The 25,673-nt window shown below is 45.9% G+C and overlaps 1 protein-coding gene across 1 annotated transcript; it reads right to left on the bottom strand.

Moving 5' to 3' along the window:
• Positions 1–247: 247 nt before the first annotated feature.
• LOC140722495 (cell adhesion molecule CEACAM3-like) lies at positions 248–25,673 on the bottom strand. The gene is made up of 6 exons (XM_073037218.1): positions 25,599–25,673; positions 25,010–25,327; positions 16,356–16,673; positions 9,185–9,502; positions 4,302–4,619; positions 248–324 (listed from the first exon to the last, which is right to left on the bottom strand). The coding sequence occupies exons 1-6, from the start codon at positions 25,648–25,650 to the stop codon at positions 248–250; spliced, it is 1,401 nt and encodes a 466-aa protein (XP_072893319.1). The 5' UTR covers positions 25,651–25,673.

The following is a 25,673-nucleotide window of genomic DNA, read 5'->3' as shown; positions in this document are numbered from 1 at the left end:
TGAACCATGAATGCGCGGGATCTGGCAGACAGCTGTAATCTCTGGGACGGGTTTGGATTCTAAATCGAGAGGGCACAGATACAAACGAAGAGGGAAGATATTGCAAGGAGAAATAATGGAGGATTTCGTTACACCTGATTCTGGAATGAGCTGCCTGAAGAATTGGTACAGTTACAATAGCGTAGACACATGTCAACCTGGAGACAGGGAAGAAGAGATTCTCGAGGTTATTCCATTCGAACGCAAGCTAATACGGAGTGACAGATGAAATCTCGGGATACCGTAGACAGTTGTATGCTTTCCGACGGGATTCGGAGTCTAAACCTGCAGGGACCAGAGAGAAGCAAGATATTCCAAGGAGAACTAAGAGGCCATTTATTTGCACCGATGGGTGTATGCCTCTGGGGTGAACTGCCAAAGAAGTGGAAGAATTACAATAGCTAAGAGGCATTTGGGAGGCGACATGGGTGGGAGGAGCTTGTAGGGTTATTGCCCAAATAGACGAAACTGGGACAAGCAATAAAGAAGCTGTGGCGTTATCAGGAAGCAGGTGGGCGGCAGAATCTGTTTCCGTGATCAACATCCCTGACTCAGTCAAGGCCCACAATTCATGAACAAACTGAAGAGAGTGTCACAAAAGTGGAGTAGAGAAAGAGGAAATATTGACCAGTTCCACTGAGCCAAGAGTCAATTACATAAACACGGGGAGCATGAGGGGAATTCCAGACACACCCGCTATGGTCTGAACTTGTCTACATTCTTTCATTCCCAGCAAGGAAACAAACTTCAGTGTCGTCATTGGTACTATGGAGAAAATTACACTCGTCACGCCCATCAGCAGGTAACGACCTGTCGGGCAATATCTGTGACCGTGCATTGCAAGCCTAACCGAGCTTAATAATCAACGAGGATCCCTTACTCGATAGGAGACTGCACCACACCAGCTGCTCATCAAGAAAACACAAACACAACTTCGCTGTTGAAACGTAGAAAAATCCGACACCTCCACAGCCTTTGCATACAAAGCACACCTAATACGGGAGAGTTTTGTGTTGCTGAACTCGATCCTCTGGTTATCCTGATAAATGTCTTTATTTGCATGTGTCAGTAGATGACACGTCAACAAGGGTGAGGCGTTGTTCGTTTTGTTAATAAAATGTGAGCCATTAACATACCACTGGAATTCAGGAACCAGTTTCCAAGGAGCGAACAGAAAAATGAAATGGGAGCTGTTATCCACAGGTTAGATGGGAAAATGTTTTAAATGTGTAATTTATAGTTTTACTATTGAGTAACGCACTGCAAGCTGCCATAAAAAAAACCTTATTTTACGAACTATGCAGGTGATATTAAACCGGATTTTGATTCTATAAGACCATAGGATCAGAAAGTATAGGGGCAGATTTCGGCCATTTTGTTTATGGCGCCTGCGCCGCCATTTCATCATCACTGATCCGATTTTCCTCTGAGCCCGAATAACCATATAACCATATAACAATTACAGCACGGAAACAGGCCTTCTCAGCCCTTCTAGGCAGTGTCGACGATAATACTCACCTAGTCCCACTGGCCCGCACTCAGCCCATAACCCTCCATTCCTTTCCTGCCCATATACCAGTTCAATTTTACTTTAAATGACAATACCGAACCTGCCTCTAATACTTCTAATGGAAGCTCGTTCCACACAGCTGCCACCCTCTGAGCAAAGAAATTCGCCCTCGTGTTACCCTTAAAATTTTGCCCTCTAACTCTCAAATCATGTCCTCTTGTTTGAATCTCCCCTTCTCTCCATGGGAAAAGCCTATCCACGTCAACTCGATCTATCCCCTCATTATTTTAAAAACCTCTGTCAAGTACCCCCTCACCCTTCTATGCTCCAAAGAATAAAAAACTAATTTGTTCAACATCCTGCCTTCTCCCCGTATCCCTTGATGCGCTGACCAATCAAGAATCTGTCAAATTCTGCGTTAAATATACATAAAGACATGGTCTCTACCGATGCTTGTGGCAAACAATTCCAAAGATTCACCATCTCTTCTGAAGAAATAACTCTTCAGCTCCATTCTAAAAGGAAGTCTCCCTATAGTTAGCTGTGTCATCTTGTCTTTGACTCTCCAACCACAGTAATCATTCTCTCCACATACACTCCATCTGTGTCTTCTGGTCCTAGACTCCCCCACTACAGGAAACATCCACTCTATCTGTGTCCTCTGGTCCTAGACTCCCCCACTATAGGAAACATCCTCTCCACATCCACTCTATCTGTGTCCTCTGGTCCTAGACTCCCCCACTATAGGAAATATTCTCTCCACATCCACTCTATCTGTGTTCTCTGGTCCTAGACTCCCCCACTATAGGAAACATCCTCTCCACATCCACTCTATCTGTGTCCTCTGGTCCTAGACTCCCCCACTATAGGAAACATCCTCTCCACATCCACTCTATCTGTGTCCTCTGATCCTAGACTCCCCCACTATAGGAAACATCCTCTCCACATCCAGCCTATCTGCGTCCTCTGGTCCTAGACTCCCCCACTATAGGAAACACCCTCTCCACATCCGGCCTATCTGCGTCCTCTGGTCCTAGACTCCCCCACTTTAGGAAACATCCTCTCCACATCCACTCTATCTGTGCCTCGACTGGTTTCAATGATGTCACCCTTCCTCTCAGCCCTTCTGGATTCTAGTGAATACAGGCTCAGGGACATCAAAGGCTCCTAATATGTCAAGTCTTTCAATCTCGGAATCATTTTCGTGAACGCCGTTTGAACCCTCTCCAAATTCAATACATCCATTCTTGTGTAAGGGGCCAAAATCTGTTCACAATACTCTAAATGAGGCCTCACCAATGCTTCATAAACCTTCAATATTACATGTTTACCTTTATATTCCTGTCCCCTTGAAATGAATGCTAACATCGCTTTTCCCTTCCTCCCATCAGACTCAACCTCTAAATTATCCTTTAGGCAATCCTACACAAAGGAATGCCAAGTTCCTTTGCACATTATTCTCTTATTGCTGTATTCTCTCCATTTAAAATATAATCAGTGTTGGATACATGGGCTAATACAGTGATACTGGCGGTAAACGTTCAGTCGATGTGCTGCTCACGGTAATCGTAACGTCAGAGCTAACTGTCCTGCTTTTCATTAACCACGAAAAGGAAGCATGTTCCCCTCTTGCCGTGCACTCCAAACTAACTGTGTCATTGTGTTTTACCGAGTCAGCGTCATTCGATGTGGTGTTGGGCCTGGATACGGCTTCTGTAAAAATACCACAGATCATTTATCACGTGTAACGTACTATAATGAAATGATGGCTCCAAGGAGATATATTCTGCTTCAAGCAAAATACTGCAATTGCACAGATCAGAGATAAAACTACAGAATGCTGTTAATATTCTGGTCGCCTCGCTACAGGAAGGATGTGGAAGCCATAGAAAGGTTGCAGAGGAGATTTACAATGGAGTTGCCTGGATTAGGGAGCGTGCCTAATGAAAACAGGTTCAGTGAACTCGGCCTTTTCTCCTTGGAGGGACGGAGCATGAGAGGTGACCTGATAGAGGTGTACACGATGATGAGAAGTATTGATTGTGTGGATAATCAGAGGCATTTTCCCAGGGCTGAAATGGTTGCTATAGTAGGACACAGTTTCAAGGCGCCGGGGAGTAGGTACAGAGGAGATACCAGGGCTAAGTCTTTTAGGCAGAGAGTGGTGAGCGCGTGGAATGGGCTGCCGGCAACGGTGGCGGAGGTGGATACGATAGGGGCTTTAAAGAGACTTTTGGATAGGTAAGTGGAGCTTAGAAAAATGGAGTTTATATGTAAGCCTAGTAATTTCTACGGCAAGGAGATGTTCGGCACAGACTTGTGGGCCGAAGGGCCTGTATTGTGCTGCAGGTTTTCTATGTTTCTATGTTTCTATACCGTCATAGACATGTGGGCAGCACTGGGGAGGGGAACATCGTTAAACTTTCCGCTAGATGATTTAGAACTAAACATCTCCAGCTGACTGGAGAAACAGTCCGTTTTCAAAAATAGAATGAAATACAGCACAAATGATTACTTGATGGTCTTGAAGACGGAACTGACATCCGGTATAGACAAGTGCGAGCAGCCCGCAAACAGAAACGGCGATATACAGCCACGCACAACAGTGAGAACTGAACAGTCCAAGAGCAGGTCTGGCAGAGTTCACTGGAGTCCAGGTTCTGCGACCACCGTAAAGGTTGTATTGTATTCTTTCACCACAGGAATAAAATGAAAGTTATAGTCCGTGATCGCATGACTCTGTCTCACTTACCAGTGACACGCAGAGTGACGGTCGCTGAGGATTGGAAGACGCTGTTCGGAACCATATTCACACGATATTCCCCGCTGTCCATCACGTTCACCGACTTCAGCAGAAGCGACCCGTTGGAGGTGAATAACTCTGCCCGCGATGCGTACTCAATACTCAAAGACCCGGTTTGACCGATCCACAGGGCGACTGTTTTCTTAGTAAAAACCCAGTTTCCATTCTTGACGTTGGATGACGGCCGGACTGAAAGAAGCGCATCTCCCCCAGCGGAGACATTTATCTGGCTGTGCTCAACGATAATAGTAAACTGCTGGGACTCACCTGAGAAAGAGAAAATCATATGAGGGAAAAGCGACAGACGCGGATAGACTTGGGAACTGCACTTAACTCAATCTGTACAGATACCAGGGATCTGTTCTTAGCTCAGTAAGGTCGATAATTATAATCTCAACTTCCTTCACTTAACTACGCGTCGTTCTGTTGATTATATGATCACCAATGGTTCGAGAGAGTGACACTCACCCGCCGTTATGTGGAGACAAAGAACGAGAGCTGCGAAGGGCAGTCCCGACATCCCGAGAGAGCAGCGCCGATCTCTGTTGCACTCGGAGACTGAGCCGCACTTCCTGGTTTGCGGGTCAGATATCTGGATTCTGACGTCACAAGCGGCAGCGCTGATTGGATCAGAGAGTCTGTACTTTGCACAAATCTACATCAAATCCTGTGTGCTGTTCTACAACTATCTGCTGCTGTGTGGAATTCGATAATGGTCTCAAAGAGAGTTTCTGTCACCCACCGACATGGGGAGAAAGAGAGAGAGTAAAGTGAACGTCATCCACGCGATCCCGAGAGAGCGGCGCCTGTCTCTGTTACAATCGGAGAGTGAGCCTCATTTCCTGGTCTCCAGGAGAGATCCCGAGAGCCCGTTATCTGAAAAGCCGGAGCTGATTGGAGCGCAGAGCGAGAAGCAAGAAAATAAATGGATTTAAAGCGCTGAAGGAACAGAAGGCTATTCGGCCCTCGATACTCTGCTGTCATGTTTTACCGGATCACGTGACTATTTCCTCAAAACTACACTCCTCTGAAGTAGATAGAATGGTTGAGTGTTGTCAGCGGCTGGATTCTATTCGGTGATCGAAGAGATCACTTTGTCGCCTCCCAGAACATTTGTTACAAGGTTCAGAATTTGTCGAGTTCATTGAAACTCAGATAAAATAGTTTTTTTTCTCTTTAATGATAGAGGAAACGTTTCAAAGTTAGTGATTTGAGATACATTAAATTTTGTTTAAAATTTTATTTAAAATTTGCAATTTTATTTAAAATAAACATGAATTGGCGGTTGATGATTCATTTTTAAGTATATGGAGGAGAGCTGATTCCTAATGATGTTTCCTCTTTTTTCTTTCTCTTGTAGTTAGTGGGGTTTCTATTTTTTTCTTTTTTCCTTCTTTTCAATAAATAATTTTTTCATTATCATATCTCATTCTTACCATCCGGAATATGCTCACTTAACATTAGTTAGAACCGCTCAATGCTCCAGAGAGAGGTTGGTGCGTGGAATGCACTGCCTGAGTCAGTGGTGGAGGCAGTTACGCTAGTGAAGTTTAAGTGACTACTAGGCAGGAATATGGAGAAATTTATTGTAGTGGGTTATATGAGGCAGGGTTTGAGGGTTGGCACAACATTGTGGGCCGAAGGGCCTTACTGTGATGTACTGTTCTATGTTCTATACTGAATGAGCCAATGAAGGGTTCTTTGTCAGGGACCTTACTAGAATTCATATTAAACCATTTCCTCTGCTTTATGTTGATGAATTTGATTTTGAAAGTTATTATGATTTAGTTGTTATTACACGGCTGTAACCGGCCTTTCATATCCGACCAGCCCAGCACTGGAAACTCATTGAGGAAGCATCCCAGACTCCCCCACTATAGGTAACATCCTCTCCACATCCACTCTATCTGTGTCCTCTGGTCCTAGACTCCCCCACTATAGGAAACAGCCTCTCCACATCCACTATATCTATGTCCTCTGGTAGTTGACGCCCCCACTATGGGAGACATCCTCTATCTGCGTCCTCTGGTCTTTGACTCTCCCATCAAAGAAACATCCTCTCCACATCCACTCTATGAAAGCCTTTCACCATTCGACAGGTTTCAATGACGTCACCCTTTACGTTTCTGGATTCTGGGGAATACAGGCCCAGAGAAATCAAAGACTCATCATGCCCATAGGCGCATCATATGACAAGTCGTTCATTCCCGGAAACATTTCCGTGAACCCTTTTTGAACCCTCTCCAAAACAGCTCACAATACTGCAGAAGAATGAGGGGTGACCTGATAGACAGTTTCCTTCCTCTCAACTCTTCTGGATCCTAGTTAATACAGGCTCAGAGACATTAAAGGCTCATATTATGACAAGTCTTTCAATCCTGGAATCATTTTCGTGAACCCCCTTTGAACCCTCTCCAATTTCAGCACATCCATTCTCGGGTAAGGGGCCAAAAACTGCTCACAATACTCCAAGTGAGGCCTCACCAGGGTTTTATAAACTTTCAATATTATATGCTTACTTTTATATTCCTGTCCTCTTGAAATGAATGCTAACATCGCTTTTCCCTTCCTCACATCAGACTCAACCTTCAAATTAACCTTCAGACAATCCTACACAAAGGGCAGCCAAATCCCTTTGCACATCATTCTTTTTTGATGTTTTTTCTCCATTTAAAATATAATCAGTGTTGGACACATGGGCTAATACAGTGATACTGGCGGTAAACGTTCAGTCGATGTGCTGCTCACGGTAATCCTAACGTCAGAGCTAACTGTCCTGCTTTTCATTAAACATGAATAGGAAGCATGTTCCCCTCTTGCCGTGCACTCCAAACTAACTGTGTCATTGTGTTCTACCGAGTCAGCGTCATTCGATGTGGTGTTGGGCCTGGATACGGATTCTGTAAAAATACCACAGATCATGTATCACGTGTAACGTACTGTGCTGAAATGATGGCTCCAAGGAGATATATTCTGCTTAAAGCAAAATACTACAGATGCACAGATCAGAGATAAAACTACAGAATGCTGTCAATATTCTGGTCGCCTCACTACAGGAAGGATGTGGAAGCCATAGAAAGGGTGCAGAGGGGATTTACGAGGTTGGATTGGGTAGCATACCTTATGAAAACTTGGTTGAAAACGCGGCCCTTTCTCCTTGAGGCGATGGAGTATGAGAGGTGATCTTGTAGGGGTGTAGAAGATGATGAGAGACATTGATCGTGTGGATAGTCAGAGGCTTTTCCCCAGGGCTGATGGTTGCCACAAGAGGACACAGGTTTAAGGTGCTGGGGAGCAGATACAGAGGAGATGTCAGGGGTATGTGCTTTACTCAGAGAGTGGTGAGTGCGTGGAATGGGCTGCCGGCAACGTGGTGGAGGCGGATACGATAGGGTCTTTTAAGAGACTTTTGGATAGGTACGTGGAGCTTAGAAAAATAGAGGGCTAGAGGTAAGCCTAGGTAGTCCTAAGGTAAGGACATGTTGGGCACAGCTTTGTGGGCCGAAGAGACTGTATTGTGCTGTAGGTTTTCTATTTTCAATGTCTCCTCTCTTGAGGATTTGATTTCAAATTTTTACCAACATTATCACTCCCCCCTCCTTGCCTACCTGCCCGTCCTCTCGAAACAATGTGTATCCATGGACATCAAGCTCCCACCTATAGTCTTCTTTCGGCCATGATTGAGCGATGCCAACAACATCATACCTGCCAATCTGTAACTGTGCTGCTTCCTTAGTCCGTGTACTGCACGCGCTCGCCCCTCAGCATCAGCGGCTCCACAGTGGTTAGAGTGGAAAACATCCAATTCCTTGGGGTACAGATCTCGGACAATCTCACCTGGTCCAGGAACACCACTGGGATTGTGAAACGGGCCCAGCAGAGATTGCACTTTCTGAGGAAGCTTAAACAAGCATCACTACCCACTAACATCTTAAATACATTCTACAGAGGCGTGGTTGAGAGTGTGCTGACCTTTTGCATCACAACCTGGTACTCCAGCTGCAGTGCTGCCGACAAAAAAGCCTTGCAGGGGGTGGTTAGGGGAGCAGAGAAGGTTATTGGGGTATCCCTACCTTCTGTCCAAGACCACTTTCAGATTCGATGCCTCCAGAAGACACGATACATCATTAAACACCCCTCACACTCTCTCCATGAACTGTTTGTTCTTCTGCCGTTAGGTAAACGTTGCAGGAGCATCAAAACTAAAACCACAAGGCTACTAAACAGCTTCCTCCCACAGGCAGTCAGACTGCTAAATAGCTGCTCTACCTGACTCTGCTTTGGACACTTTTAACTTGCACCGGACACTTATAACTTGTTTTAAAGCGACATGTGGCTGTTGTGTTTTACTATTTATTGTTGTGTTTACTATTTATTGTTGCGTTTGTTATGTTATGATTTCACTTGCCCCTGGGAAACTCTGTCTCATTCTACCCTGCGGTGGAATGACGGTTAAGTTATTGAATCTTGAATCTTTACTTCACTTTATTGTCACCAAACATAAGGAAGACCAGTAATACCTAAGGTAGGGACATGTTCGGCACAACTTAATGGGCCGAAGGGTAAATAGAGTAAAATACAGCACAAATGATTACTTGATGGACTTGAAGACGGAACTGACATCCGGCACGGACAAGTGCGAGCAGCCCGCAAACAGAAACGGGGATACACAGCCACGCACAACAGTGAGAACTGAACAGTCCGAGAGCAGGTCTGGCAGAGTTCACTGGAGTCCAGGTTCTGCGACCACCGTAAAGGTTGTATTGTATTCTTTCCCCACAGGAATAAAATGAAAGTTATAGTCCGAGATCGCATGACTCTGTCTCACTTACCAAACACTGTCAGAGAGAGGGTCGCTGAGGTTTGGGAGCCACTAGTTGGAACCATATTCACACGGTATTCTCCGCTGTCCAGCACGTTCACCGACTTCAGCAGAAGCGACCCGTTGGAAGTGAATAACTCTGCCCGCGATCTGTACTCATTATCTACAACTTCGTACTGACCGATCCACTGGGCGACTGCTTTCCCTTTAAAGATCCAGCTTCCACTGCTGACGGTGGACGACGGCCGGACTGAAAAAAGCGCATCGGCCCCAGCGGTGACATTTATCTGGCTGTGCTCAACGATAATAGTGAGCTGCTGGGACTCACCTGAGAAAGAGAAAATCATATGAGTGAAAAGCGACAGACGCGGATAGAGTTGGGAACTGTACTTAACTCAATCTGTACAGATACCCGGGATCTGTTCTTAGCTCAGTAAGGTCGATCCTTATAACCTGATCTTCATTCCTCCTACCACCCGCCACTCCGATGGTTTTCCGACCACTGAGGGTTCGAGAGAGTGACCCTCACCCGCCGTTATGTGGAGACAAAGAACGAGAGCTGCGAAGGCCAGTCCCGACATCCCGAGAGAGCAGCGCCGATCTCTGTTACGCTCGGAGACTGAGCCGCACTTCCTGGTTTGCGGGCCAGATATCTGGATTCTGACGTCACGAGCGGCAGCGCTGATTGGATCAGAGAGTCTGTACTTTGCTCAAATCTACATCAAATCCTGTGTGCTGTTCCACAACTATCTGCTGCTGTGTGGAATCCGATAATGGTTTCAAAGAGAGTTTCTCTCACCCACCGACATGAAGAGAAAGAGAGAGAGTAAAGTGAGCGTCATCCACGCGATCTCGAGAGAGCGGCGCCTGTCTCTGTTACATTCGGAGAGTGAGCCTCATTTCCTGGTCTCCATGAGAGATCCCGAGAGCCCGTTATCTGAAAAGCCGGAGCTGACTGGAGCGCAGAGCGAGAAGGCGGAGAATGAACGAACCTAAAACGCTGGAGAAGCAGAAGGCTATTCTGCCCTCGATACTCTGCTGTCGTCCTCTAACAGATCACGTGGCATTTTCTTCAAAACTACTTCCCTCCGGGATAGGTAGACTGGCTGAGTGTTGTCGCCGCAATAATCTTGCACACAGAGACAGCAAGACCAAGGATGTGACTGTGAACGCCGCGAAGGAGAAGTCGGGAGATCACACACCAGTCCTCATTGAAGGGTCGGCGGTGGTGAGGGTGAGCAGGTTTAAGCTCCTTCTGAAAGAATCTCTGCTTGGCCTCACATAGTTATACATTCACAAAGAAAGACACGTCAGCGGCTGCATTCCGTCAGGTGATAGAAACATAGAAACAGAGAAAGCCTACAGCACAATAAAGGCCCTTCGGCCCACAAAGCTTGAAGAGATTTGGTATGGGTATGTCACCAAAAACTGGGAAATGTTCGCACATGCAAGGCGGAGAGTATTCTGACTGTTTCCATCACCGTCTGGTGTGCAGGCTGCAATGCACAGGGTCGACACAGATTGCAGAGGCTTGTGTACAACAATCACATTCATCACAGTGCAGTCCTCTTCATAATCGATGAAAATCTTCAAAAGGTGGTTCCTCAGGAATACCAGGTCCATAATTAAGGGCGATCACCGTCAGGGATATGCTCTTGTCTCATGACAAACATTCGGGTAATCGACCTGCCCTATTAGTGCAATACAGAATATGCTTTCTTCCCATTTGTACCATCCGGAATATGTTCTTGTTTCATTACTACTGTTATGAGTGAGCACATTACAATGTTGTGCCGACCCTCAAACCCTGCCTCCCATAAAACCCCCACCTTAAATTCCTCCATATACCTGTCTAGTAGTCTCTTAAACTTCACTAGTGTATCTACCTCCACCACTGACTCAGGCAGTGCATTCCACGCACCAACCACTCTCTGAGTGAAAAAAAAATCTTCCTCTAATATCCCCCTTAAACCTCCTACCCCATACCTTAAAGCCATGCCCCCTTCTGTTGAGCAGTGGTGCCTTGGGGAAGTGGCGCTGGCTGCCCGCTCTATATATTCCTGTTAATACCTTGTATACCTCTATCATGTTTTCTCTCATCCTCCTTCTCTTCAAAGAGTAAATCCCGAGCTCAATCTCTGATCATAATCCATACTCTCTAAACCAGGCAGCATCCTGGTAAATCTCATCTGTACCCTTTCCAATGCTTCCACATCCTTGCTATAGTGAGGTGAACAGAACTGGACACAATACTCCAAGTGTGGCCTAACTAGAGTTTTATAGATCTGCATCATTACTTTTAAACTCTATCCCTCGACTTATGAAAGCTAACACCCCATATGCTTTCTTAACTACCCTATCTACCTGTGAGGCAACTTTCAGGGATCTGTGGACATGTACCCCCATTTCCCACTGCTCCACCACGCTACCAAGTATTCTGCCATTTATTCGGTACTCTGCCTTGGACTTTGTCCTTCCAAGATGTCCCAACGCATACTTCTCTGGGTGTGAGAGACTCCATCTCCATGGAGATGGAGACACAACTCCATCTGCCACATCTCAGCCCACTTCTGCATCCTGTCAATGTCTCTCTGCGTTCATCGACAATCCTCTACACTATCTACAACACCACCAACCTTTGTGTCGTTTGCAAACATGCCAACCCGCACATGTACACCCACATCCAGTACGTTAGTAAAAATCACGGAAAGTAGAGGCCCCACAACCGATACTTGTGGGACACCACTCCTCACAGCCTTCCAATCCGAATAGGCTCCCTCCACCACAACACTCTGCTTTCTGTAGGCAAGCCAATTCTAAATCCACCTGGCCAATCTCCATGGATCCCATGCATTCTGACTTTCTGAATAATCCTACCGCTTTGAACCTTGTCAAATTCTTTACTAAAATCCATGTGGATCACATCCACTGCACTACCCTCATTTATCTGCCTGGTCACCTCCTCCAAGAACTCTATTAGGCTTGTTAGACACGATCCGTACTTCACAAAGTCATGCTGTCTGTCCCAGATCGAACCATGATTCTCTAAATCCCAATAGATCCCATCTCTAGGAAACTTTTCCAACAGCTTTCCCACTACAGGCGTAAGCTTCACTGGCCTATAATAACCCAGACTATCCCTACTACCCTTTTTGAAAGAAAAGGACAACATTCCGGTCACTCCAATATTCCCGTACCACTCCCGTGAACAACGATGACATAAAGATCCTCGTCAGAGACTCAACAATCTCTTCCCTCGCCTCATGGAGCAGCCTGGGGAATATTCCATCAGGCCCCGGGTACTTATCTGTCCTAACTTATTGTAACAACTCCAACGCCTACTCTTTGTATCCCTTAATATCAACATGCTCCAGAACATCAACCCCACTTATATTATCCTCTCCAACATCAAGTTCCTTCTCATTGTTGAATACCGAAGAGAAGTATTCATTGAGGACCTCACTGACTTCCAAAGCCTCCAGGCACAACTTTCCACTTTTATCTCTAATCGGTCCTATCTCCATTCCTGTCAACCTTTTGCACTTCACGTAATTGAAGAATGCTTTGGGGTGTTCCTTTACCATACTCACCAAGGCCTTCTCATGCCCCCTTCCTGCTCTCGTCAGCCCCTTCTTAAGCTCCTTTCTTGCTACCCTATATTCCTCAATAGACCCATCTGATCCTTGCTTCCTAAACCTCATGTATGCTGCCTTCTTCCACCTGACTAGATTTTCCACTTCACTTGTCACCCATGGTTCCTTCACCCTACCATTCTTTATCTTCCTCACCGGGACAAATTTATCCCTAACATCCTGCAAGAGATCCTTAAACATGGACCACATGTCTATAGTACATTTCCCTGCAAAAACATCATCCCAATTCACACACAAAATACTAGCCTTATAGCCTCATAATTTGCTCTTCCCCAATTAAAAATTTTCCTGTCCTCTCTGATTTTATCCTTTTCCATTAAAGGCCAGGGGGAGCTGATCACTGTCCCCCAGATGCTCACCCAATGACCGATCTGTGACCTGAGCCGGTCCGTTACCTAATTCCAGATCTAGTATGGCATTCCCCCTAGTCGGCTTGTCAACATTATGTGACAGGAATCCATCCTGGACACGCTTAACAATCTCTGCCCCATCTGAACCCTCGGAACTAATCAAGGGCCAATCAATATTAGGAAAGTTAAAGTCACCCATGATAACAACCCTGTTATTTTTGCACCTTTCCAAAATCTGCCTCCCAATCTGTTCCTCGGTATCTCTGCTGCGACCAAGGTGCCTATAGAATACTCCCAACAGAGTAACTCCTCACTTCCTGTTCCTGACTTTCTGACTTCCACTAAATACGTTCAGCGGAATCTGGACATCGGACCTGCTGTGACTTCGGCAAGGTCTGGTACATATATGTCCTAATGTGGGAGCTGTCGTCCACTGATTGGATGGGCAAAGTTTACATTTGTTGCAACCTTCCCTAACTCTCTCTCTCTCTCTCTCTCTCTCTCTCTCTCTCTCTCTCTCTCTCTCTCTCTCTCTCTCTCTCTCTCGCAAAATTGTCTGTAAGTTATTGCAGAAATTAGAGCAAGGAAATCCTCTTGCATTTGTACACAGCCCTGGTGAGACCACACCTGGAGTATTGCGTACAGTTTTGGTCTCCAGGGTTAAGGAAGGACATCCTGGCTGTAGAGGAAGTGCAGCGTAGATTCACGAGGTTAATTCCTGGGATGTCTGGACTGTCTTACACAGAGAGGTTAGAGAGACTGGGCATGTATACGCTGGAATTAAGGAGATTGAGAGGGGATCTGATTGAAACAGAGAAGATTATTAAGGGATTGGACAAGATAGAGGCAGGAAATATGTTCCAGATGCTGGGAGAGTCCAGTACCAGAGGGCATGGTTTGGGAATAAAGGGCAGGTCATTTAGGACAGAGTTAAGGAAAAACTTCTTCGCCCAGAGAGTTGTGGGGGTCTGGAATGCACTGCCTCGGAAGGCAGTGGAGGCCAATTCTCTGGATGCTTTCAAGAAGGAGCTAGATAGGTATCTTATGGATAGGGGAATCAAGGGATATGGGGAGAAGGCAGGAACCGGGTATTGATAGTAGATGATCAGCCATGATCTCAAAATGGCGGTGCAGGTTCGAAGGGCCGAATGGTCTACTTCTGCACCTATTGTCTATTGTCTATTGACAGTTTCGCTTCTTTTTTTTCACAAAGGAATCGCCCTGACTTCGACAATGACGTGTCTGTGGAATTTATTTGGGTGCCACTCACAGTTACATACTTTCTCCAGGGAGCCAAAGATTAAATGGCGATTCATCGAATGAACTCAAGACAAATCATTGGTTGATTGAAAAGGATACCGTTTCCTTGTTAACTCCTTTACATGTATCAAACATCAGTGGCCGTGGCATATTTATGTTTTATTCTTCGTCGCCTCTGGATCAGGCATCAGTTCGGAGCCACCCAGACTCACGGGCCTGAAGCCATTCCGAGGGGGGACACGTCAATGAGGGCAGTTGACTTTCAGACTCGAACCCAGGGGTACTTATTTTCCCGGAGCTAAGACGAGAATCAGGTGCCTATGATTAAGTCCAAATGAAACAAGGGACAGCCGGAAGACTCGGAGACTGGAATCCACGGACCGGACCGTGAACCGGAACTCGGACTTCACTGTCCGGACCTTGACAATGTGACTGAGCACAGCTCATATTCCATACATAAATTTGCCGGTGACACAATTCTTATTAGATGGTTTACTTATCTAATTTTAGATGGTGACAAGAAGGCAGACAGGAGCGAGATGGATCAGCTTGCTGAATGGTGCGGCACCAATTACATTGCATCAATTTCACTGACGCGAAGGAAGTGCTTCGGACGTCAAGGAGGATTAGTCGAGGACAAAGACACCAGTCCTCATCGAGGGAGTGGGAGTGGAGAGGGGGAGCAGTTTCACGATGCTGGCTGTCAACCTTTCTGAAGATCTGTCCCGGGCCCAGCATATTGATACATTTGCCGTGAAGGCACTACAGCCGCCATATTGCGTAAAGAACTTGAGGAGACTTGATAAGTCACTGGAAATACTCGCAAATTTCTACAGATGTACCGTGGGGAGCATTCTAACTGTTTGCAGGACATTCTGGTCTTGGACACAGCACGTAAGTGCAACAGCGACGATTCCTGCTTCCTTAGGAGTCTGCGGAGATTGGTCATGACGTCTAAAGCTGCGACAAAGTTCGATAGATGTGTAATGGCGAGTGTATCGACTTTCTGCCTCACGGCCTGGTATGAGGAAAACCAATGCCTTGGAATGGAAAATACTGCAAAAACTAATGGATACAGCCCAGTTCATCACGCTAAAGCCCTCCCACCATTGAGAGCATCTACATGAAGCGCAGTCGTAGAAAAACAGTATCCATCATCAAATATCCTCACCACACAGGATATCCACTTTTCAAGATACTGGCATCAGGAAGAAGGTACAAGAACGTCAGGACTCGCACCACCAGGTTCAAACAGTTACTAACCTTCAGCGATCAGGCTCTTGAACAAAGCGAATAACTACACTCACTTGGCCATGCAGTGATATGTTCCCACAATCAATTATCTCACTTGAAGGACACTCCATCTCGTCATTTCGTGGTCTTATTACTTATTATCATTTATTTTATATTTGAATTTGCAGAGTGTGTTGTCTTGTCATTTTTCATTGAATTTGTTTCAGTTACTAATCTACAGCTTTACAGAGACGAGTGAGAGTTGAACAGTCCGGAAAGCGGCACTGGTAGGGTTAACTAGAGGCCAGGTGCTATATTCAGAGCAACCGATCATCGCCGATGCCTGTCCGAGGGAAACACCAAACTGAATCTCATGCGGAGCTTTTATAGTTCCTAATCTACAGCTTTACTGAGGACGAGTGAGAGTTGAGCAGTGCGAAAGTGGGACTGGTCGGGTTCACTGGAGGCCAGGTTCTGTGTCCAGTCATCGATCATCGCCGATGCCTGTCCGAGAGGAACTTCAAACTAAATCTAATGCGGAACTGAGTTGTTCACTCGGTTTAGTTTTGCATTCAGAAACAATACCGTCACCCAGCGACGAACAATAAGGGTTGTTTTGTATTCTATCACCACAGGATTAAACTGAAAGTTATAGTCCGAGATCGCATGACTCTGTCTCACTTACCAGTGACACGCAGAGTGACGGTGGCTGAGGTCTGGGAGCCGCTAGTTGGAACCATATTCACATGGTATTCCCCGCTGTCCGACATGTTCACCGACTTCAGCAGAAGCGACCCGTTGGAGGTGAATAACTCAGCTCGCGATGTGTAGACATTGTCAATGATCCCGGTCTGACCGATCCACTGGGCGAATGTTTTCCCATTAAAATTCCAGCTTCCACTGCTGACCCCGGCCGTCGGCCGCACGGAAAAGAACGCATCACCCCCCTCGGTTACATTTATCTGGCTGTGCTCCAGGTGGATGATAAAGTTCGGAGACTGAGCTGAGGAAGAGAAAATCGTATGAAGAAACAGCGACAGAGTCCGCTGGACCCGAGACTGTACAGATACATACACGGATACAATATGTAGAGATACTTATGCAAGTTTTCTCCGAAACTCATCTTTCCAGTACCCATCCGCCGCTCTGGTGAGTTTCTAATCTCTACCGGTCGAAGAGACCCAGACCTACCCGCAGGAATGAAGAGACAATGAATAAGCGAAACTAAAAATGCCATTTGGACGGAAAGGATGAATTATGAGAGGAAGCTGGCGACTCATATCAAAGAAGATTGTAAATGTTTTTTTTAATTGTCTAAAGGGTACAGGACAGTCGGGGGTGGACATAGGACCAATAGAAATGATACTGGAGATATTGTAATGAGACGCAGAGATGGCAGAGGAACTGAATGCGTATTTTGCATCAGTCTTCACAGTGGAAGACGCCTACAGTATACCGGACATTGAAGAGTGTCAGGGAAGTGAAGTCTGTGCAGTGAAAATTACGACTGAGAAGGTGCTCGGGAAGCTTAATGGTCTGAGGGTGGATAAATCCCCTGGACCTGATGGAGTGCACCCTCGGGTCCTGAAGGATGGAGCTGGTGGGATGGCAGTGGCATTAACGATGATCTTTCAAGAATCGATAGATTCTGGCATTGTACCGGATGACTGGAAAATTGCAAATGTTACTCCGCTCTTTAAACAGGTTGGGAGGCAGCAGGAAGGAAACTACAGACGTATTAGCCTGACGTCACTGGCTGGGAAGTTGTTGGAATCGATTGTCACGGATGAGATTATAAAGTACCTGGAGACACATGACAGGACAGCATGGTTTCCCGTCAGGAAAATTCTGTCTGACAAACCTACCGCAATTATTTGAGGAAATTGCCAGCAGGGTAGACAAAAGAGATGCATCACACGTGGTGTACTTCGGATTTTTCAGAAGACCTTCGACCAAGTGCCGGAGATGAGGCTGTTAGGCAGGTTAGGAGCCCATGGAATTACAGGGAAGTGGATTCGCACCAGTGTTGAACCGAATCAGTGAATTACACGATACTGATGAGCGCTGTGGAACGGAGGGATGAGTTTGTTGAAAGGGTACGGAGTTTGTTGAAAGTGGCCGCACACTTAGACAGGGTTGTGAAAAGCTCGTTTAGCTCCCTGGATTTCATCACTCAGGGATCGGTGTTCAGGAGACGGGACATGACTGTTCCGTTAAGTAAGCCAATGGTGAGACCACAACTGGAGAATCGTCTGCAGGTTTGGCTGCCAGGTTATAGCGAAGGCATTGTCAACCTGGAGACAGAGGAGGAGAGATTCTCGAGGATATTCCATTCGAACGCAACCTGATACGGGCTGACAGATGAATGCTCGGTGTACCGTAGACAGTTGTATTCTTTCCGAAGGGACTGGGAGTCTAAACCTACAGGGGACAGATACAAGAAAGGATGGAAGATATTCCAAGGAGAACTAAGTGGTAATTTATTTGCAGCGATGGGTGTATGACTCTGCGATGAACTGCCGAAGAAGTGGAAGAATTACAATAGCTTAGGGACATTCGGGAGGCGACATGGGAGGGAGGGGCTTGTAGGGTTACTGCCCAAATAGACGAAACTGGGAGAAGCATTAAAGAAGCTGTGGGGTTATCACGGAGCAGGTGGGCGGCAGTGTCTGTTTCCGTGATCAATATCCCTGACTCAGTAAAGTCCCAGAATTCATGAACAAACTGATCAGAGTGTCACAACAGTGAAGTGCAGAGGGAGGAAGTATTGAACAGTTTAAATGAGCCAAGGATCAATTACATAAACACGGGGAGCATGAGGGGAATTCCAGACTCACCCGCTATGGTCTGAACTTGTCTGCATTCTTTCATTCCCAGCAAGGACACAAAGTTCAGCGTTCGCATTGTTGTCACTGAGCCAATTAAATTCGTCACGCCTATCGGCAGGTAACGACCTGTCGGGCAATATCTGTGACCGTGCATTGCAAGCCTAACTAACAGAGTTTAATAATCAGCGAGGATCCCTGACTCGATGGGAGACTGCACCACACCAGCTGCTGATAAAGAATAAACAAACACAACATCCCTGTTGTAACGTGGAGAAATCCGACACCTGCACAGCCTTTTCATACAAAGCACACCTGATACGAGAAAGTTTTGTATTGCTGAACTCGATCTTCTGGTTTTCTGATAAAAGCCTCTAACTGCCTGTGTCAGTGGATGACACGTTGACAAGGGTGAGGCGTTGTTCGTTTCGTTAATAAACTGTGAGCCATTGACATAGCACTGAAATTCAGGAACCGGATTCGAAGGCGCAAACAGAAAAATGAAATCTCATTTGACATTGATCTAGACGCGGCAAGATCTCGGCTGTGAGATGTAGATTTCCCGGAACATCTAAAACAAATGCACAATTCATTTGACCAATTTATTAAGAATATTAAAGCAGATACTCATAAGGCTCGGCAATGTACCGCCAGCATTATCCACTTGCAACGTTTACTCCAGAAAACACGTAGCATGTAGACATTAAGGAAGAGGATTTGCTGGAGGTTTTGGAAAGCATCAAGTTGGATAAGTCACCGGGACCAGACGGGATGTACCCCAGTCTACTCTGGAAGGCCATGGGGAGGAGATTGCTGGGCCTCTGGCGACGATCTTTGCATTATCAATGAGGAGAGGTTCCGGAAGGATTGACCGGTTGAGGGTGTTGTTCCCTTGTTCAAGAAATGGAGCAGAGAATCCTGCTCTTTTTGATTTTTGTTAATGACCTGGATGAGGTCATAATCATTTATAATAATTATCATGATTGTTTTTTTGGGTGTGAATCTGATTCGAAACTTTTGTAGTTTATTTTTATTTTTGTATTGGTAACGAAGGCGAGGTATGAAGTTAACTCAGTGAAGTTGAATAAGGCCATTGACAAACTCCCGCACGGCAGACTGTTCCGAAAGTTTAGTCATTCTGAGATTCATGGCAAGGAGAGAGTTTGACTCAGAATTGGCTCAGTGATAGGGGGCGATGACTGAGGTGTATTCTCCGACAGGAAGCCTCAGACCAGCGGGATGCCACAGGATCAGATGGGATCTCTGTCATTCCTTCTTTATCTGAATCACACGGATGTGAATGCAAATGGCTCAGTTAGTAAGTTTAGTGACGACTCGAAATTAGGTGTCTTGTTTAGAGGGCATCGGGTTTGATTGATTGATTGACAGAGAGATTTAATCTGACTGGGAGGCGATCCGAGGAATTACAAATTGGTATCAAAATATACTAACATGAGGTGATGTATTTTGGACATTGGCACGGATGGATAGGAGATCCTTTGCAGAATTCGCTGAAAGCTGGCGCACATTCAGGCAGGGTGGTGAGGAGGAAGTTTAGCACGCTGGGTTTCGTGGAGGCGGGACATTATGGCTCAGTGAGACGACAACTGGAGAATTGTCAGCAAGTGTGGCTACCATGTTATTGAGAAGGCATTGTCAACCTGGAGACAGGGAGGAAGAGATTTTCCAGAATATTGCCGAGAATAAAAGCATGAATTACAGGGAAAGGTTGGCCAAGCGAAGTATTTATCATATTCGATTATAGGGGAATACGGAATGACCCATGAATGCGCGGGATATGGCAGACAGCTGTAATCTCTGCGACGGGTTTGGATTCTAAATCGAGAGGGCACAGATACAAACGAAGAGGGAAGATATTGCAAGGAGAAATAATGGAGGATTTTGTTACACCTGGTTCTGGAATGAGCTGCCTGAAGAAGTGGTACAGTTACAACAGCGTAGACACATGTCAACCTGGAGACAGGGAAGAAGAGATTCTCGAGGTTATTCCATTCGAACGCAAGCTAATACGGAGTGACAGATGAAACCTCTGGATACCGTGGACAGTTGTCTACTTTCCGACGGGATTCGGAGTCTAAACCTGCAGGGACCAGAGAGAAGCAAGCTATTCCAAGGAGAACTAAGAGGCCATTTATTTCCACCGATGGGTGTATGCCTCTGGGGTGAACTGCCAAAGAAGTGGAAGAATTACAATAGCTAAGAGGCATTTGGGAGGCGACATGGGTGGGAGGGGCTTGTAGGGTTACTGCCCAAATTGACGAAACTGGGACAAGCAATAAAGAAGCTGTGGGGTTATCAGGAAGCAGGTGGACGGCAGAATCTGTTTCCGTGATCAGTATCCCTGACTCAGTCAAGGCCCACAATTCATGAACAACCTGAAGAGAGTGTCACAAAAGTGGAGTAGAGAAAGAGGAAATATTGACCAGTTCCACTGAGACAAGGGTCAATTACATAAACACAGGGACCATGAGGGGAATTCCAGACACACCCGCTATGGTCTGAACTCGGTTACATTCTTTCATTCCCAGTAAGGAAACAAACTTCAGTGTCATCATTGGTGCTATGGAGACAATTACATTCATCACGCCCATCAGCAGGTAACGACCTGTCGGACAATATCTGTGACCGTGCATTGCAAGCCTAACCGAGCTTAACAATCAGCGAGGATCCCTGACTCGACAGGAGACTGCACCACACCAGCTGCTCATAAAGAATAAACAAACACAACTTCGCTGTTGAAACGTAGAGAAATCCGACACCTCCACAGCCTTTGCATACAAAGCACACCTAATACGGGAGAGTTTTGTGCTGCTGAACTCGATCCTCTGGTTATCCTAATAAATGTCTTCATTTGCATGTGTCAGTAGATGACACGTCAACAAGGGTGAGGCGTTGTTCGTTTTGATAATAAAATGTGAGCCATTAACATACCACTGGAATTCAGGAACCAGTTTCAAAGGCGCAAACAGAAAAATGAAATGGCAGCTGTTATCCACAGGTTAGATGGGAAAATGTTTTAAATGTGTAATGTATAGTTTTACTGTTGAGTAACGCACTGCAAGCTGCCATTAAAAAACCCTTATTTTACGACCTATGCAGGTGATATTAAACCGGATTTTGATTCTATAAGACCATAGGATCAGAAAGTATACGGGCAGATTTCGGCCATTTTGTTTATGGCGCCTACGCCGCCATTTCATCATCACTGATCCGATTTTCCTCTGCGCCCGAATAACCATATAACCACATAACAATTACAGCACGGAAACAGGCCTTCTCCGCCCTTCTAGGCCGTTTCGACGATAACACTCACCTAGTCCCACTGGCCCGCACTCAGCCCATAGCCCTCCATTCCTTTCTTGCCCATATACCAGTTCAATTTTACTTTAAATGACAATACCGAACCTGCCTCTAATACTTCTAATGGAAGCTCGGTCCACACAGCTACAACTCTCTGAGTAAAGAAATTCGCCCTCGTGTTACCCTGAAAACTTTACCCCCTAACTCTCAAATCAAGTCCTGTTGTTTGAATCTCCCCTTCTCTCCATGGGAAAAAGCTATCCACGTCAACTCGATCTATCCCCTCATTATTTTAAAAACCTCTGTCAAGCACCCCCTCACCCTTCTACGCTCCAAAGAATAAAAAAACTAATTTGTTCAACATCCTCCCTTCTCCCCGTATCCCTTGATGCGCTGACCAATCAAGAATCTGTCAAATTCTGCGTTAAATATAGATAAAGACATGGTCTCTACCGATGCTTGTGGCAAACAATTCCAAAGATTCACCATCTCTTCTGAAGAAATAACTCTTCAGCTCCGTTCTAAAAGGAAGTCTCCCTATAGTTAGCAGTGTCATCTTGTCTTTGACTCTCCAACCACAGTAATCATTCTCTCCACATACACTCCATCTGTGTCTTCTGGTCCTAGACACCCCACAACAGGAAACATCCTCTCCACATCCACTCTATCAGTGTCTTCTGGTCCTTGACTCCCGCACTATAGGAAACATCCTCTCCACATCCACTCTGTCTGTATCGTCTGGTCCTAGACTCCCCCACTATAGGAAACATCCTCTCCACATCCACTCTATCTGTGTCCTCTGGTCCTTGACTCCCACACTATAGGAAACATTCTCTCCACATGCACTCTGTCTGTATCCTCTGGTCCTAGACTCCCCCACTATAGGAAACATCCTCTCCACATCCACTCTATCTGTGTCCTCTGGTCCTTGACTCCCGCACTATAGGAAACATCCTCTCCACATCCACTCTGTCTGTGTCCTCTGGTCCTAGACGCCCCCACTATAGGAAACATCCTCTCCACATCCACTCTATCTGTGTCCTCTGGTCCTAGACACCCCAGTATAGGAAACATCCTCTCCACAGCCACTTTCTCTGTGTCCTCTGGTCCTAGACTCCCCCACTATAGGAAATATTCTCTCCACATCCACTCTATCTGTGTCCTCTGGTCCTAGACTCCCCCACTATAGGAAACATCCTCTCCACATCCACTCTATCTGTGCCTCGACTGGTTTCAATGATGTCACCCTTCCTCTCAGCTCTTCTGGATTCTAGTGAATACAGGCTCAGGGACATCAAAGGCTCCTAATATGTCAAGGCTTTCAATCTCGGAATCATTTTCGTGAACGCCGTTTGAACCCTCTCCAAATTCAATACATCCATTCTTGTGTAAGGGGCCAAAATCTGTTCACAATACTCTAAATGAGGCCTCACCGATGCTTCATAAACCTTCAATATTACATGCTTACCTTTATATTCCTGTCCCCTTGAAATGAATGCTAACATCGCTTTTCCCTTCCTCACATCAGACTCAACCTCTAAATTATCCTTTAGGCAATCCTACACAAAGGAATGCCAAGTTCCTTTGCACATCATTTTCTTATTGCTGTATTTTCTCCATTTAAAATATAATCAGTGTTTGAGACATGGGCAAATACAGTGATACTGGCGGTAAACTTTCAGTCAATGTGCTGCTCACTGTAATCGTAACGTCAGAGCTAACTGTCCTGCTTTCCGTTAAATACGAATAGGAAGCATGTCCCCCTCTTGCCGTGCACTCCAAACTAACAGTGTCATTGTGTTCTACCGAGTCAGCGTCATTCGATGTGATGTTGGGCCTGGATACGGCTTCTGTAAAAATACCACAGATCATGTATCACGTGTAACGTACTGTGCTGAAATGATGGCTCCAAGGAGATATATTCTGCTTAAAACAAAATACTGCAGATGCACAGATCAGAGATAAAACTACAGAATGCTGTCAATATAGTGTAGAGAGCAGTCAGCATTAATGGGATGCAAAACTGAGCTGAGAGGTGGCAGATGGAATACAACCCAGATAAGTGTGAAGTGGTTTATTGGTAGGTCAAATATGATGTCAGAATATAGTATTAATGGTAAGACAATTGGCAATGTGGAGGATCAGAGGGATCTTCGAGTCCATAAGACGCTCAAAGTAGCTGTGCAGGTTGACTCTGTGTTTGAGAAAGCGTAAAGTGTATTATCTTCATCAATAGTGGGACTGAGTTGAAGAGCAGAGAGGTAATGTTGCAGCTATATAGGACCCTGGTCAGACTCCACTTGGAGTACTGTGCTCAGTTCCGGTCGCCTCACTACAGGAAGGATGTGGAAGCCATAGAAAGTTTGCAGAGGGGATTCATAGGCATATTGCCTGGATGAGGGAAAACAGGATGAGTGAACTCGGCTGTTCGTCTTGGAACGACGGAGGATGAGAGGTGACCTGATAGAGGTGTATAAGATGATGAGAGGCATTGATCATGTGGATTGTCAGAAGCTTTTCCCAGGGCTGAAATGGTCGCCACAAGAGGACACAGGTTTAAGGTGCAGTGGAGTAGGTACAGAGGAGATGTCAGGGGTCAGTGTTTTACTCAGAGAGTAATGGGCTGCTGACAATTTTGGTGAAGTCGGATATGATAGGGTCCTTTAAGAAGCTTTTGGATGGTTACATGGTGCTTAGAAAAATAGAGGGCAATAAGTAAGCCCAGTAATTTCTAAGGTAGAGTCATGTTCGTCAGAACCTTGTGGAACGAAGGGCCTGTATTGTGCTGTAGATTTTCTATGTTTCTATGTTTCTATACTATCATAGACATGTAGGTGGCACTGGGGAGGGGAACATCGTTAAACGTTCAAGTAGATGATTTAGAATTAATCATTTCCAGCTGACTTGTGAAACAGTCGTTTTCAAAAATAGAGTAAAATACAGCACAAATGATTACTTGATGGCCTTGAAGACGGAACTGACATCCGGCACGGACAAGTGCGAGCAGCCTGCAAACAGAAACGGCGATACACAGACACGCACAACAGTGAGAACTGAACAGTCCGAGAGCAGGTCTGGCAGAGTTCACTGGAGTCCAGGTTCTGCGACCACCGTAAAGGTTGTATTGTATTCTTTCACCACGGGAATAAAATGAAAGTTATAGTCCGAGATCGCATGACTCTGTCTCACTTACCAGTGACACGCAGAGTGACGGTCGCTGAGATTTGGGAGCCGCTAGTTGGAACCATATTCACACGGTATTCCCCGCTGTCCAGCACGTTCACCGATTTCAGCAGAAGCGACCCGTTGGAAGTGAATAACTCTGCCCGCGATCTGTACTCATTATCTACAAGCCCGGTCTGATCGATCCACTGGGCGACTGTTTTCCCATTAAAAGTCCAGCTTCCACTGGTGACATTGCCCGACGGCCGGACTGAAAAAAGCGCATCTCCCCCAGCGGTGACATTTCTCTGGCTGTGCTCAACGATAATAGTAAGCTGCTGGGACTCACCTGAGAAAGAGAAAATCATATGAGGGAAAAGCGACAGACGCGGATAGACTTGGGAACTGCACTTAACTCAATCTGTACAGATACCCGGGATCTGTTCTTAGCTCAGTAAGGTCGACCCGGATAACCTGATCTTCATGCCTCCTACCACCCTCCACTCTGATGGTTATCCGCCACTGTAAGGTCGATCATTATAAACTCATCTTCATTCATTTAACTACCTGTCGTTCTGTTGATTATATGGTCACCAATGGTTGGAGAGAGTGACACTCACCCGCCGTTATGTGTAGACAAAGAACGAGAGCTGCGAAGGCCAGTCCCGCCATCCCAAGAGAGAGCAGCGCCGATC

This window comes from Hemitrygon akajei, unplaced genomic scaffold (assembly GCF_048418815.1).
Source record: "Hemitrygon akajei unplaced genomic scaffold, sHemAka1.3 Scf000078, whole genome shotgun sequence".
Classification (NCBI taxonomy): Eukaryota; Metazoa; Chordata; class Chondrichthyes; order Myliobatiformes; family Dasyatidae; genus Hemitrygon; species Hemitrygon akajei.
The sequence above is the reverse complement of the archived record's forward strand: the minus strand, read 5'-3'. Positions and strand labels throughout refer to the sequence as shown.

Excerpts from the sequence above, each read along its gene's own strand:
- LOC140722495 (XM_073037218.1), bottom strand. The coding sequence starts at position 25,650 with ATGGCGGGACTGGCCTTCGCAGCTCTCGTTCTTTGTCTACACATAACG. Across the intron at positions 16,674-25,009 it reads CGTCACTCTGCGTGTCACTG|CTCAGTCTCCGAACTTTATC; the intron begins GTAAGTGAGACA and ends TCTCTTCCTCAG. Across the intron at positions 9,503-16,355 it reads CGTCACTCTGCGTGTCACTG|GTGAGTCCCAGCAGCTCACT; the intron begins GTAAGTGAGACA and ends TCTCTTTCTCAG.